The 13,594-nt window shown below is 49.0% G+C and overlaps 1 protein-coding gene across 7 annotated transcripts in view; it reads left to right on the forward strand.

Annotated features, from left to right (window-relative positions):
- Positions 1–13,594, forward strand: part of CROCC (ciliary rootlet coiled-coil, rootletin) — a 175,526-nt gene that overhangs the window by 12,258 nt on the left and 149,674 nt on the right. For all 7 annotated transcript variants that reach the window (XR_010188504.1, XM_063942095.1, XM_063942096.1 and 4 more), the window contains exons 2-3: positions 7,149–7,290; positions 8,034–8,182. Coding sequence is in view for 6 of the 7 variants with exons in the window: in XM_063942095.1 (XP_063798165.1) it covers positions 7,149–7,290; positions 8,034–8,182 (291 nt within the window). In the remaining variant the exon portion in view is untranslated. The remainder of the gene's footprint in view (positions 1–7,148; positions 7,291–8,033; positions 8,183–13,594) is intronic.

Genomic DNA, 13,594 nt, shown 5'->3' on the forward strand with positions numbered 1-13,594 from the left:
AGGTTCTGTCTGATATACAGCCGCTGGGACCCTGGCCCCTATATACTGTGTCCTGGTGTCTGACCTGTCAGGGTGTATATTATAGGTTCTGTCTGATATACAGCCGCTGGGACCCCGGCTCCTATATACCGAGTCCTGGTGTCTGACCTGTCAGGGTGTATATTATAGGTTCTGTCTGATATACAGCCGCTGGGACTCCTGCCCCTATATACTGAGTCCTGGTGTCTGACCTGTCAGGGTGTATATTATAGGTTCTGTCTGATATACAGCCGCTGGGACCCCGGCCCCTATATACTGAGTCCTGGTGTCTGACCTGTCAGGGTGTAGATTATAGGTTCTGTCTGATATACAGCCGCTGGGACCCTGGCCCCTATATACTGAGTCCTGGTGTCTGACCTGTCAGGGTGTATATTATAGGTTCTGTCTGATATACAGCCGCTGCCCCCCCGGCCCCTATATACTGAGTCCTGGTGTCTGACCTGTCAGGGTGTATATTATAGGTTCTGTCTGATATACAGCCGCTGGGCCCCCGGCCCCTATATACTGAGTCCTGGTGTCTGACCTGTCAGGGTGTATATTATAGGTTCTGTCTGATATACAGCCGCTGGGCCCCCGGCCCCTATATACTGAGTCCTGGTGTCTGACCTGTCAGGGTGTATATTATAGGTTCTGTCTGATATACAGCCGCTGGGACCCCGGCCCCTATATACTGAGTCCTGGTGTCTGACCTGTCAGGGTGTATATTATAGGTTCTGTCTGATATACAGCCGCTGGGACCCCGGCTCCTATATACCGAGTCCTGGTGTCTGACCTGTCAGGGTGTATATTATAGGTTCTGTCTGATATACAGCCGCTGGGACTCCTGCCCCTATATACTGAGTCCTGGTGTCTGACCTGTCAGGGTGTATATTATAGGTTCTGTCTGATATACAGCCGCTGGGACCCCGGCCCCTATATACTGAGTCCTGGTGTCTGACCTGTCAGGGTGTAGATTATAGGTTCTGTCTGATATACAGCCGCTGGGACCCTGGCCCCTATATACTGAGTCCTGGTGTCTGACCTGTCAGGGTGTATATTATAGGTTCTGTCTGTTATACAGCCGCTGGGACCCGGCCCCTATATACTGAGTCCTGGTGTCTGACCTGTCAGGGTGTAGATTATAGGTTCTGTCTGTTATACAGCCGCTGGGACCCTGGCCCCTATATACTGAGTCCTGGTGTCTGACCTGTCAGGGTGTATATTATAGGTTCTGTCTGATATACAGCCGCTGCCCCCCCCGGCCCCTATATACTGAGTCCTGGTGTCTGACCTGTCAGGGTGTATATTATAGGTTCTGTCTGATATACAGCCGCTGGGCCCCCGGCCCCTATATACTGAGTCCTGGTGTCTGACCTGTCAGGGTGTATATTATAGGTTCTGTCTGATATACAGCCGCTGCCCCCCCGGCCCCTATATACTGAGTCCTGGTGTCTGACCTGTCAGGGTGTATATTATAGGTTCTGTCTGATATACAGCCGCTGGGACCCCGGCTCCTATATACCGAGTCCTGGTGTCTGACCTGTCAGGGTGTATATTATAGGTTCTGTCTGATATACAGCCGCTGGGACCCTGGCCCCTATATACTGAGTCCTGGTGTCTGACCTGTCAGGGTGTATATTATAGGTTCTGTCTGTTATACAGCCGCTGGGACCCGGCCCCTATATACTGAGTCCTGGTGTCTGACCTGTCAGGGTGTAGATTATAGGTTCTGTCTGTTATACAGCCGCTGGGACCCTGGCCCCTATATACTGAGTCCTGGTGTCTGACCTGTCAGGGTGTATATTATAGGTTCTGTCTGATATACAGCCGCTGCCCCCCCGGCCCCTATATACTGAGTCCTGGTGTCTGACCTGTCAGGGTGTATATTATAGGTTCTGTCTGATATACAGCCGCTGGGACCCCGGCCCCTATATACTGAGTCCTGGTGTCTGACCTGTCAGGGTGTAGATTATAGGTTCTGTCTGATATACAGCCGCTGGGACCCTGGCCCCTATATACTGAGTCCTGGTGTCTGACCTGTCAGGGTGTATATTATAGGTTCTGTCTGATATACAGCCGCTGCCCCCCCGGCCCCTATATACTGAGTCCTGGTGTCTGACCTGTCAGGGTGTATATTATAGGTTCTGTCTGATATACAGCCGCTGGGCCCCCGGCCCCTATATACTGAGTCCTGGTCTCTGACCTGTCAGGGTGTATATTATAGGTTCTGTCTGATATACAGCCGCTGGGCCCCCGGCCCCTATATACTGAGTCCTGGTGTCTGACCTGTCAGGGTGTATATTATAGGTTCTGTCTGATATACAGCCGCTGGGACCCCGGCCCCTATATACTGAGTCCTGGTGTCTGACCTGTCAGGGTGTATATTATAGGTTCTGTCTGATATACAGCCGCTGGGACCCCGGCTCCTATATACCGAGTCCTGGTGTCTGACCTGTCAGGGTGTATATTATAGGTTCTGTCTGATATACAGCCGCTGGGACTCCTGCCCCTATATACTGAGTCCTGGTGTCTGACCTGTCAGGGTGTATATTATAGGTTCTGTCTGATATACAGCCGCTGGGACCCTGGCCCCTATATACTGAGTCCTGGTGTCTGACCTGTCAGGGTGTATATTATAGGTTCTGTCTGTTATACAGCCGCTGGGACCCGGCCCCTATATACTGAGTCCTGGTGTCTGACCTGTCAGGGTGTAGATTATAGGTTCTGTCTGTTATACAGCCGCTGGGACCCTGGCCCCTATATACTGAGTCCTGGTGTCTGACCTGTCAGGGTGTATATTATAGGTTCTGTCTGATATACAGCCGCTGCCCCCCCGGCCCCTATATACTGAGTCCTGGTGTCTGACCTGTCAGGGTGTATATTATAGGTTCTGTCTGATATACAGCCGCTGGGACCCCGGCCCCTATATACTGAGTCCTGGTGTCTGACCTGTCAGGGTGTAGATTATAGGTTCTGTCTGATATACAGCCGCTGGGACCCTGGCCCCTATATACTGAGTCCTGGTGTCTGACCTGTCAGGGTGTATATTATAGGTTCTGTCTGATATACAGCCGCTGCCCCCCCGGCCCCTATATACTGAGTCCTGGTGTCTGACCTGTCAGGGTGTATATTATAGGTTCTGTCTGATATACAGCCGCTGGGCCCCCGGCCCCTATATACTGAGTCCTGGTGTCTGACCTGTCAGGGTGTATATTATAGGTTCTGTCTGATATACAGCCGCTGGGCCCCCGGCCCCTATATACTGAGTCCTGGTGTCTGACCTGTCAGGGTGTATATTATAGGTTCTGTCTGATATACAGCCGCTGGGACCCCGGCCCCTATATACTGAGTCCTGGTGTCTGACCTGTCAGGGTGTATATTATAGGTTCTGTCTGATATACAGCCGCTGGGACCCCGGCTCCTATATACCGAGTCCTGGTGTCTGACCTGTCAGGGTGTATATTATAGGTTCTGTCTGATATACAGCCGCTGGGACTCCTGCCCCTATATACTGAGTCCTGGTGTCTGACCTGTCAGGGTGTATATTATAGGTTCTGTCTGATATACAGCCGCTGGGACCCCGGCCCCTATATACTGAGTCCTGGTGTCTGACCTGTCAGGGTGTATATTATAGGTTCTGTCTGTTATACAGCCGCTGGGACCCGGCCCCTATATACTGAGTCCTGGTGTCTGACCTGTCAGGGTGTAGATTATAGGTTCTGTCTGTTATACAGCCGCTGGGACCCTGGCCCCTATATACTGAGTCCTGGTGTCTGACCTGTCAGGGTGTATATTATAGGTTCTGTCTGATATACAGCCGCTGCCCCCCCGGCCCCTATATACTGAGTCCTGGTGTCTGACCTGTCAGGGTGTATATTATAGGTTCTGTCTGATATACAGCCGCTGGGACCCCGGCCCCTATATACTGAGTCCTGGTGTCTGACCTGTCAGGGTGTAGATTATAGGTTCTGTCTGATATACAGCCGCTGGGACCCTGGCCCCTATATACTGAGTCCTGGTGTCTGACCTGTCAGGGTGTATATTATAGGTTCTGTCTGATATACAGCCGCTGCCCCCCCGGCCCCTATATACTGAGTCCTGGTGTCTGACCTGTCAGGGTGTATATTATAGGTTCTGTCTGATATACAGCCGCTGGGACCCCGGCCCCTATATACTGAGTCCTGGTGTCTGACCTGTCAGGGTGTATATTATAGGTTCTGTCTGATATACAGCCGCTGGGACCCCGGCCCCTATATACTGAGTCCTGGTGTCTGACCTGTCAGGGTGTATATTATAGGTTCTGTCTGATATACAGCCGCTGGGACCCCGGCCCCTATATACTGAGTCCTGGTGTCTGACCTGTCAGGGTGTATATTATAGGTTCTGTCTGATATACAGCCGCTGGGACCCCGGCTCCTATATACCGAGTCCTGGTGTCTGACCTGTCAGGGTGTATATTATAGGTTCTGTCTGATATACAGCCGCTGGGACTCCTGCCCCTATATACTGAGTCCTGGTGTCTGACCTGTCAGGGTGTATATTATAGGTTCTGGCTGATATACAGCCGCTGGGACCCCGGCCCCTATATACTGAGTCCTGGTGTCTGACCTGTCAGGGTGTATATTATAGGTTCTGGCTGATATACAGCCGCTGCCCCCCCGGCCCCTATATACTGAGTCCTGGTGTCTGACCTGTCAGGGTGTATATTATAGGTTCTGTCTGATATACAGCCGCTGGGACCCGGCCCCTATATACTGAGTCCTGGTGTCTGACCTGTCAGGGTGTATATTATAGGTTCTGTCTGATATACAGCCGCTGGGACTCCTGCCCCTATATACTGAGTCCTGGTGTCTGACCTGTCAGGGTGTATATTATAGGTTCTGTCTGATATACAGCCGCTGCCCCCCCGGCCCCTATATACTGAGTCCTGGTGTCTGACCTGTCAGGGTGTATATTATAGGTTCTGGCTGATATACAGCCGCTGCCCCCCCGGCCCCTATATACTGAGTCCTGGTGTCTGACCTGTCAGGGTGTATATTATAGGTTCTGTCTAATATACAGCCGCTGGGACCCCGGCCCCTATATACTGAGTCCTGGTGTCTGACCTGTCAGGGTGTATATTATAGGTTCTGTCTAATATACAGCCGCTGGGACCCGGCCCCTATATACTGAGTCCTGGTGTCTGACCTGTCAGGGTGTATATTATAGGTTCTGTCTGATATACAGCCGCTGCCCCCCCGGCCCCTATATACTGAGTCCTGGTGTCTGACCTGTCAGGGTGTATATTATAGGTTCTGGCTGATATACAGCCGCTGCCCCCCCGGCCCCTATATACTGAGTCCTGGTGTCTGACCTGTCAGGGTGTATATTATAGGTTCTGTCTGATATACAGCCGCTGGGACCCCGGCCCCTATATACTGAGTCCTGGTGTCTGACCTGTCAGGGTGTATATTATAGGTTCTGTCTGATATACAGCCGCTGCCCCCCCGGCCCCTATATACTGAGTCCTGGTGTCTGACCTGTCAGGGTGTATATTATAGGTTCTGGCTGATATACAGCCGCTGCCCCCCCGGCCCCTATATACTGAGTCCTGGTGTCTGACCTGTCAGGGTGTATATTATAGGTTCTGTCTGATATACAGCCGCTGGGACCCCGGCCCCTATATACTGAGTCCTGGTGTCTGACCTGTCAGGGTGTAGATTATAGGTTCTGTCTAATATACAGCCGCTGGGACCCCGGCCCCTATATACTGAGTCCTGGTGTCTGACCTGTCAGGGTGTATATTATAGGTTCTGTCTGATATACAGCCGCTGCCCCCCCGGCCCCTATATACCGAGTCCTGGTGTCTGACCTGTCAGGGTGTATATTATAGGTTCTGTCTGATATACAGCCGCTGCCCCCCCGGCCCCTATATACCGAGTCCTGGTGTCTGACCTGTCAGGGTGTATATTATAGGTTCTGTCTGATATACAGCCGCTGGGACCCCGTATAGAGAATATAGGGCCTGATCGCCTGGATCGCCGCAGTGATCTCAGTACTGCGCGTGCGCACCCCAGGAGCCAAATAAGATGCTAACAGCATCTCAGGGCGGCAATCACCTCTGCCTGATTGAAAGCCAGAGGCGGTCGCGTGGCATGCCAACGGCATTAGAACGCCGTTGGCGGGGCACGGTTCGGACAACGCAGGCATGTCCGGACCGCTGCGCGGGCGGGCCGAGGCGGATACGTGGTGTCACACGCAACCGCTGCAACTCGGGACGCGGTGGGTAGCCGCCTGCCAGTGCGGTTGAGCTGCGCAGGCAGGGAGATACTTGCCGGTTGCGAAAGCATCGCCCCCGTGCGCTGCTTTTGCACCCTTGTGGGGGGGGGGGGGTGAAGTAGGGCCTGACATGCGGGCAGAGTAGTCCTGAGCTGGGCGTCCCCCCGCATGTCAGAGAAACTGATTGTAGATGTGCTAAATGTAGCACATCTACGATCAGATCTGAATTACCTCCATAGATTGTAAGCTCCATTGGTGCAGGGAATGATGTGAGTGACTGAGGTATTCTCTATAGAGTGCTGTGGAATATGTGTGCGCTGTATGAATTACTGATAATAGGTATATTCCTGTTCTTACATTCACCTTACATGGAATAGGATCTCCTCTAATATATACAGTATACACTCACTCACCATTCATTCATTCATTCATTCATTCATTCATTCATTCATTCATTCATTCATTCAGTGTAGCTGTGTGAGGACTGTGTTCTCCCTGATGGATAAAGACTCGCACTCACTCACTCACTCAGTCACTCACTCACTCACTCACTCACTCACTCACTCACTCTCACACTCTCACACTCTCACACTCTCACACTCACTCACTCACTCACTCACTCACTCACTCACTCACTCACATTGATACATTCAGTGCAGATGAATTCAGAGCACCATAGGGGATCTCCTGGTACAGTCAGGCTGTGTCACCTGGCAGACATTATCCAATCATTACAGTGGGTTATTGCATTTTTTGATCTTGCTTCTCTCTGTTAATCTCTCCCTGTGTTCCCTCGTTTCGCCCCTCCTGTCCCGTCCCCCGGTTCTCTGCTGTGATTTCTCTGCTAATCCGCTGTTTCTCCTCCCGTGCAGGAACTGTCTCTCCGGGTGCTAGGCTGCGAAGAAGAGAAGTGTCTGACTCTTCGTGGAGACCCCACAAACTCCCTCCCTGCCCGGCTGCCGGCTCGCATCCGAGAGATCGTTACCAGGAACCTCACGCCGCCGCCAGTCCCTGGTGGGTACACTGGGCTGTTTTCTGTGCCCCTTCCAGCATTGTCCCAACGCTGCAGCACAAAACCCTGGTGTCTTACAGGTTTATTGGGGGGAGTCCTGGTTGGTTGGCTGCCTTTGTCCCTCCTGTACTGATGCAGGAATAGTCCTGAGGGTTACCTGCTTATGATGCGCCATTCTCCATACGTCCTATTTGCATGCACTTCCTAGTACAGAGCGTAGGGGTGGGGTCATTACTGATACCTGTACAGGTGAGCTGCAGCTGCGTACAGGATAGCGGTATGGGACCCCTGGGGGCATAGGGTGATGCGATATCTCTGACGGACGGGGCATGAGACTAAGGATTTCATGGAACTCTGTAAATGGGGAGAGAAGAAAATATATATACCACAGTGCCACCCGCAGGCTATAAAGTAATACTGCACAACTTATTTTCCTACCTGCCACTGATGTTTGAATGAGGCATCGCTCAGCGAGGTTAGTATTGGCGCTCACTGTCTGGTTTAACCTGATACCTTTTTTTTTTTTTTTTTATATTTCCCTTACCTGAAAGGTGAGTGGTTGTGTTGTCAGGCTATGTCCACTTCTGCGCCCACCCCAAATGTACTTTGGTTGGCGCTGTGGAACCCTTGTGGCACCATATAAATAAAAGATGATAATAATTGGCATGTGAGAGCCCACAAGCCTCGGCGTTCCTGTCTGTGCATCTCCTATATATATATGTGATCGCTGATTTCTTTCGTGCAGGCCCCTCCGCAGACATGTCATCTCTCCTGTCCCTGCAAGAGGAGAACCGCATCTTGCAGCAAGAGCTGTCCCGGGTGGAAGATCTGCTGGCGCAGAGTCGCGCAGAGAGGGATGAGCTGGCCATTAAGTACAACGCAATTAGCGAGAGGGTAAGATGCGCCGCTTCTACTCCAGAAAACCATTACTGCAAGCATTCTTATTCTCCCATGGATACATTAAACCTGCTCGGTCAGAAATGTTGTTTTGTGTTGCTCCATTCATTCTGAACGATACTGTATTAGTCGCTGACTAAACCTCTGCAGACGTCAATAGAAACGGTGACCCCTACAGGCGCCTACATGATGAATGAGCATTTTGTACTAATGAGATCTGTTGTACTGCTCCATAGTATATGCATTCCCAGTATATATCTATTTTCTGATTATCCCGTAATACTTCTTTATGATAATGTGGCTTTGTGTTAGTGTGGTGTAAACATACACTTCAGTCCTCTCAATATATTCACGTGACGGCGCTACACATGGCATTTATAAAGTATAATCACTTATGTCAGTGGCTCCCTAGCTGGGCGCCTCGGGACACTGCGGGGGTGCCCTAGGCTGGTGGTCCAGGACCAGTTGAAATTATTTATGGTCAGTGTAATAGGCAAAACCAGTCCTGGTGACTGACAGTTATATAATATCTGGACATACAGAAGTGACTCCTGTCCCCCACCTCACAACTGACCCTAAGGATGGCATATAAACACAGTTTTATTTCATATTTTTTTTCTGAATTTCTAAATAAAAAACTTTGACCTAGGGGTGCCATGAAAAAAACAAAACGTATGTGTTTCCTGTGATAGTGACTTATGTGTTTCCTGGCTGGGATAGTGACTTATGTGTTTCCTTGCTGGGATAGTGACTTATGTGTTTCCTGGCTGGGATAGTGACTTATGTGTTTCCTGGCTGGGATAGTGACTTATGTGTTTCCTGGCTGGGATAGTGACTTATGTGTTTCCTGGGATAGTGACTTATGTGTTTCCTGGCTGGGATAGTGACTTATGTGTTTCCTGGCTGGGATAGTGACTTATGTGTTTCCTGGGATAGTGACTTATGTGTTTCCTGGCTGGGATAGTGACTTATGTGTTTCCTGGGATAGTGACTTATGTGTTTCCTGGGATAGTGATGTGTTTCCTGGCTGGTATAGTATAGTGACTTATGTGTTTCCTGGCTGGGATAGTGACTTATGTGTTTCCTGGCTGGGATAGTGACTTATGTGTGTCCTGAGATAGTGACTTATGTGTTTCCTGGCTGGGATAGTGACTTATGTGTTTCCTGGGATAGTGACTTATGTGTTTCCTTGGATAGTGACTTATGTGTTTCCTGGCTGGGATAGTATAGTGACTTATGTGTTTCCTGGCTGGGATAGTGACTTATGTGTGTCCTGGCTGGGATAGTGACTTATGTGTGTCCTGGCTGGGATAGTGACTTATGTGTTTCCTGGCTGGGATAGTGACTTATGTGTTTCCTGGGATAGTGACTTATGTGTTTCCTGGCTGGGATAGTGACCTAATGTGTTTCCTGGGATAGTGACTTATGTGTTTCCTGGTTTGTATAGTGACTTATGTGTTTCCTGGGATAGTGACTTATGTGTTTCCTGTTTTGTATAGTGTCTTATGTTGTTTCTGGGATAGTGACTTATGTGTTTCCTGTGATAGTGACTTATGTGTTTCCTGGTTGGAATAGTGTCTTATGTGTTTCCTGGGATAGTAACTTATGCGTTTCCTGCCTGGGATAGTGACTTATGTGTGTCCTGGCTGGGATAGTGACTTATGTGTTTCCTGGCTGTGATAGTGACTTATGTGTTTCCTGGGATAGTGACTTATGTGTTTCCTGGGATAGTGACTTATGTGTTTCCTGGCTGTGATAGTGACTTATGTGTTTCCTGGCTGGGATAGTGACTTATGTGTTTCCTGGCTGGGATAGTGACTTATGTGTTTCCTGGCTGGGATAGTGACTTATGTGTTTCCTGGGATAGTGACTTGTGTGTCCTGGGATAGTGACTTATGTGTTTCCTGGCTGGGATAGTATAGTGACTTATGTGTTTCCTGGCTGGGATAGTGACTTATGTGTTTCCTGGCTGGGATAGTTACTTATGTGTTTCCTGGCTTGGATAGTGACATGTGTTTCCGGGGATAGTGACTTATGTGTTTCCTGGGATAGTGACTTATGTGTTTCCTGGGATAGTGACTTATGTGTTTCCTGGCTGGGATAGTGACTTATGTGTTTCCTGGCTGGCGTAGTGACTTATGTGTTTCCTGGCTGGGATAGTGACTTATGTGTTTCCTGGCTGGGATAGTGACTTATGTGTTTCCTGGCTGGGATAGTGACTTATGTGTTTCCTGGGATAGTGACTTATGTGTTTCCTGGCTGGGATAGTGACTTATGTGTTTCCTGGGATAGTGACTTATGTGTTTCCTGGGATAGTGAATTACGTGTTTCCTGGCTGGGATAGTGACTTATGTGTTTCCTGGCTGGGATAGTGACTTATGTGTTTCCTGGGATAGTGACTTATGTGTTTCCTGGGATAGTGACTTATGTGTTTCCTGGGATAGTGACTTATGTGTTTCCTGGGATAGTGACTTATGTGTGTCCTGGCTGGGATAGTGACTTATGTGTTTCCTGGGATAGTGACTTATGTGTGTCCTGGCTGGGATAGTGACTTATGTGTTTCCTGGGATAGTGACTTATGTGTGTCCTGGGATAGTGACTTATGTGTTTCCTGGGATAGTGACTTATGTGTGTCCTGGGATAGTGACTTATGTGTTTCCTGGGATAGTGACTTATGTGTTTCCTGGGATAGTGACTTATGTGTTTCCTGGCTGGGATAGTGACTTATGTGTTTCCTGGGATAGTGAATTACGTGTTTCCTGGCTGGGATAGTGACTTATGTGTTTCCTGGCTGGGATAGTGACTTATGTGTTTCCTGGCTGGCGTAGGGACTTATGTGTTTCCTGGCTGGGTTAGTGACTTATGTGTTTCCTGGCTGGGATAGTGACTTATGTGTTTCCTGGCTGGGATAGTGAATTATGTGTTTCCTGGGATAGTGACTTATGTGTTTCCTGGGATAGTGACTTATGTGTTTCCTGGGATAGTGACTTATGTGTTTCCTGGCTGGGATAGTGAGTTATGTGTTTCCTGGGATAGTGACTTATGTGTTTCCTGGCTGGGATAGTGACTTATGTGTTTCCTGGCTGGGATAGTGACTTATGTGTTTCCTGGGATAGTGACTTATGTGTTTCCTGGCTGGGATAGTGACTTATGTGTTTCCTGGGATAGTGCCTTATGTGTGTCCTGGCTGGGATAGTGACTTATGTGTTTCCTGGGATAGTGACTTATGTGTTTCCTGGCTGGGATAGTGACTTATGTGTTTCCTGGGATAGTGCCTTATGTGTGTCCTGGCTGGGATAGTGACTTATGTTTTTTAAAAAAAGGAGAAAAACCGCACTGTGGCCGGGATTTATGTGTTTGAGCTGCCCTGAGTGGAAATAGATAGAAACTGACAATGAATTATAACAAGGCGCTTGTAACAATGTATTGAGTGTTTTGCAACAAATGAATGTTGCCAATGCTGCAATGCAATACCTGTGGGAAAAAAAGGGGGATTAGTTAATGTTTAACAGCCCTTTTGCTTATTTTGTGGTCCTGTAGGGTTCCAATATCGCCGTTGTTTATATATATATATATATATATATATATATATATATATATATGTGTGTCCCGGTATGAAAAAGTCAAGACCTAGCTTTCCCTATACTACCCACCTTATGTGTTTCCTGGCTGGGGTAGTGACTTATGTGTGTCCTGGGATAGTGACTTATGTGTTTCCTGGGATAGTGACTTGTGTGTTTCCTGGGATAGTGACTTATGTGTTTCCTGGGATAGTGACCTATGTGTGTCCTGGGATAGTGACTTATGTGTGTCCTGGGATAGTGACCTATGTGTGTCCTGGGATAGTGACTTGTGTGTTTCCTGGGATAGTGACTTATGTGTTTCCTGGGATAGTGACCTATGTGTTTCCTGGGATAGTGACTTATGTGTGTCCTGGGATAGTGACCTATGTGTGTCCTGGGATAGTGACTTATGTGTTTCCTGGGATAGTGACCTATGTGTTTCCTGGGATAGTGACTTATGTGTTTCCTGGCTGGGGTAGTGACTTATGTGTGTCCTGGGATAGTGACTTATGTGTTTCCTGGGATAGTGACTTGTGTGTTTCCTGGGATAGTGACTTATGTGTTTCCTGGGATAGTGACCTATGTGTTTCCTGGGATAGTGACTTATGTGTGTCCTGGGATAGTGACCTATGTGTGTCCTGGGATAGTGACTTATGTGTTTCCTGGCTGGGATAGTGACTTATGCGTGTCCTGGCTGGGATAGTGACTTATGTGTTTCCTGGGATAGTGACTTATGTGTTTCCTGGGATAGTGACTTATGTGTGTCCTGGCTGGGATAGTGACTTATGTGTTTCCTGGCTGGGATAGTGACTTATGTGTTTCCTTGCTGGGATAGTGACTTATGTGTTTCCTGGCTGGGATAGTGACTTATGTGTTTCCTGGCTGGGATAGTGACTTATGTGTTTCCTTGCTGGGATAGTGACTTATGTGTTTCCTGGCTGGGATAGTGACTTATGTGTTTCCTGGCTGGGATAGTGACTTATGTGTTTCCTGGCTGGGATAGTGACTTATGTGTTTCCTGGCTGGGATAGTGACTTATGTGTTTCCTGGGATAGTGACTTATGTGTTTCCTGGGATAGTGATTTATGTGTTTCCTGGGATAGTGACCTATGTGTGTCCTGGGATAGTGACCTATGTGTGTCCTGGGATAGTGACCTATGTGTGTCCTGGGATAGTGACTTATGTGTTTCCTGGCTGGGATAGTGACATATGTGTTTCCTGGCTGGGATAGTGACTTATGTGTTTCCTGGCTGGGATAGTGACTTATGCGTGTCCTGGGATAGTGACTTATGTGTGTCCTGGCTGGGGTAGTGAGGCTTTTGGTGACAGACATCTCTTTGCCTGCCATGTTGGGAGATTTCCCCGGGCCTCCTGTAACAGATAGACGAGATCGTTCTAATCCCGTGCTCTTCACAATTTATTCCTTGTCCATCTCCAGAGCTGCCTGTCTCTCATGCGTCACTGGGGGGGGAGGGGGGGTCTCGGCTCTCTGGGTCTGTAGTACATCGTGCCTGGGCAGGCGGTGAGCAGTGATTGGCGACGGGCAGGCTGGGACTTGCCCGGTGTTTGCTAGTGGGGTGGCCTTCTCTCAATGATGCATTGATTCTATCCTCATTGTCCCTGATATTCCCACAACACAGTCCAGACCCCCAGCGCTGTGTATCTCTGACGTTGCGCTGTTACCGGAGAAATCACTTTATACTTTTGGAAACTATGGGAAGTGAGCAGGGTCACGAAGCAGAGGGATAAATTGTAATGCCAGAGGAGGAACCTAGTGAGATGACAGAGCTTAATGTTCTCCTCGATAATGAAGAACAGATTGTGTTCATCCCTGATATAAATGTAC

This window comes from Pseudophryne corroboree, chromosome 10, assembly GCF_028390025.1.
Source record: "Pseudophryne corroboree isolate aPseCor3 chromosome 10, aPseCor3.hap2, whole genome shotgun sequence".
NCBI lineage: Eukaryota > Metazoa > Chordata > Amphibia > Anura > Myobatrachidae > Pseudophryne > Pseudophryne corroboree.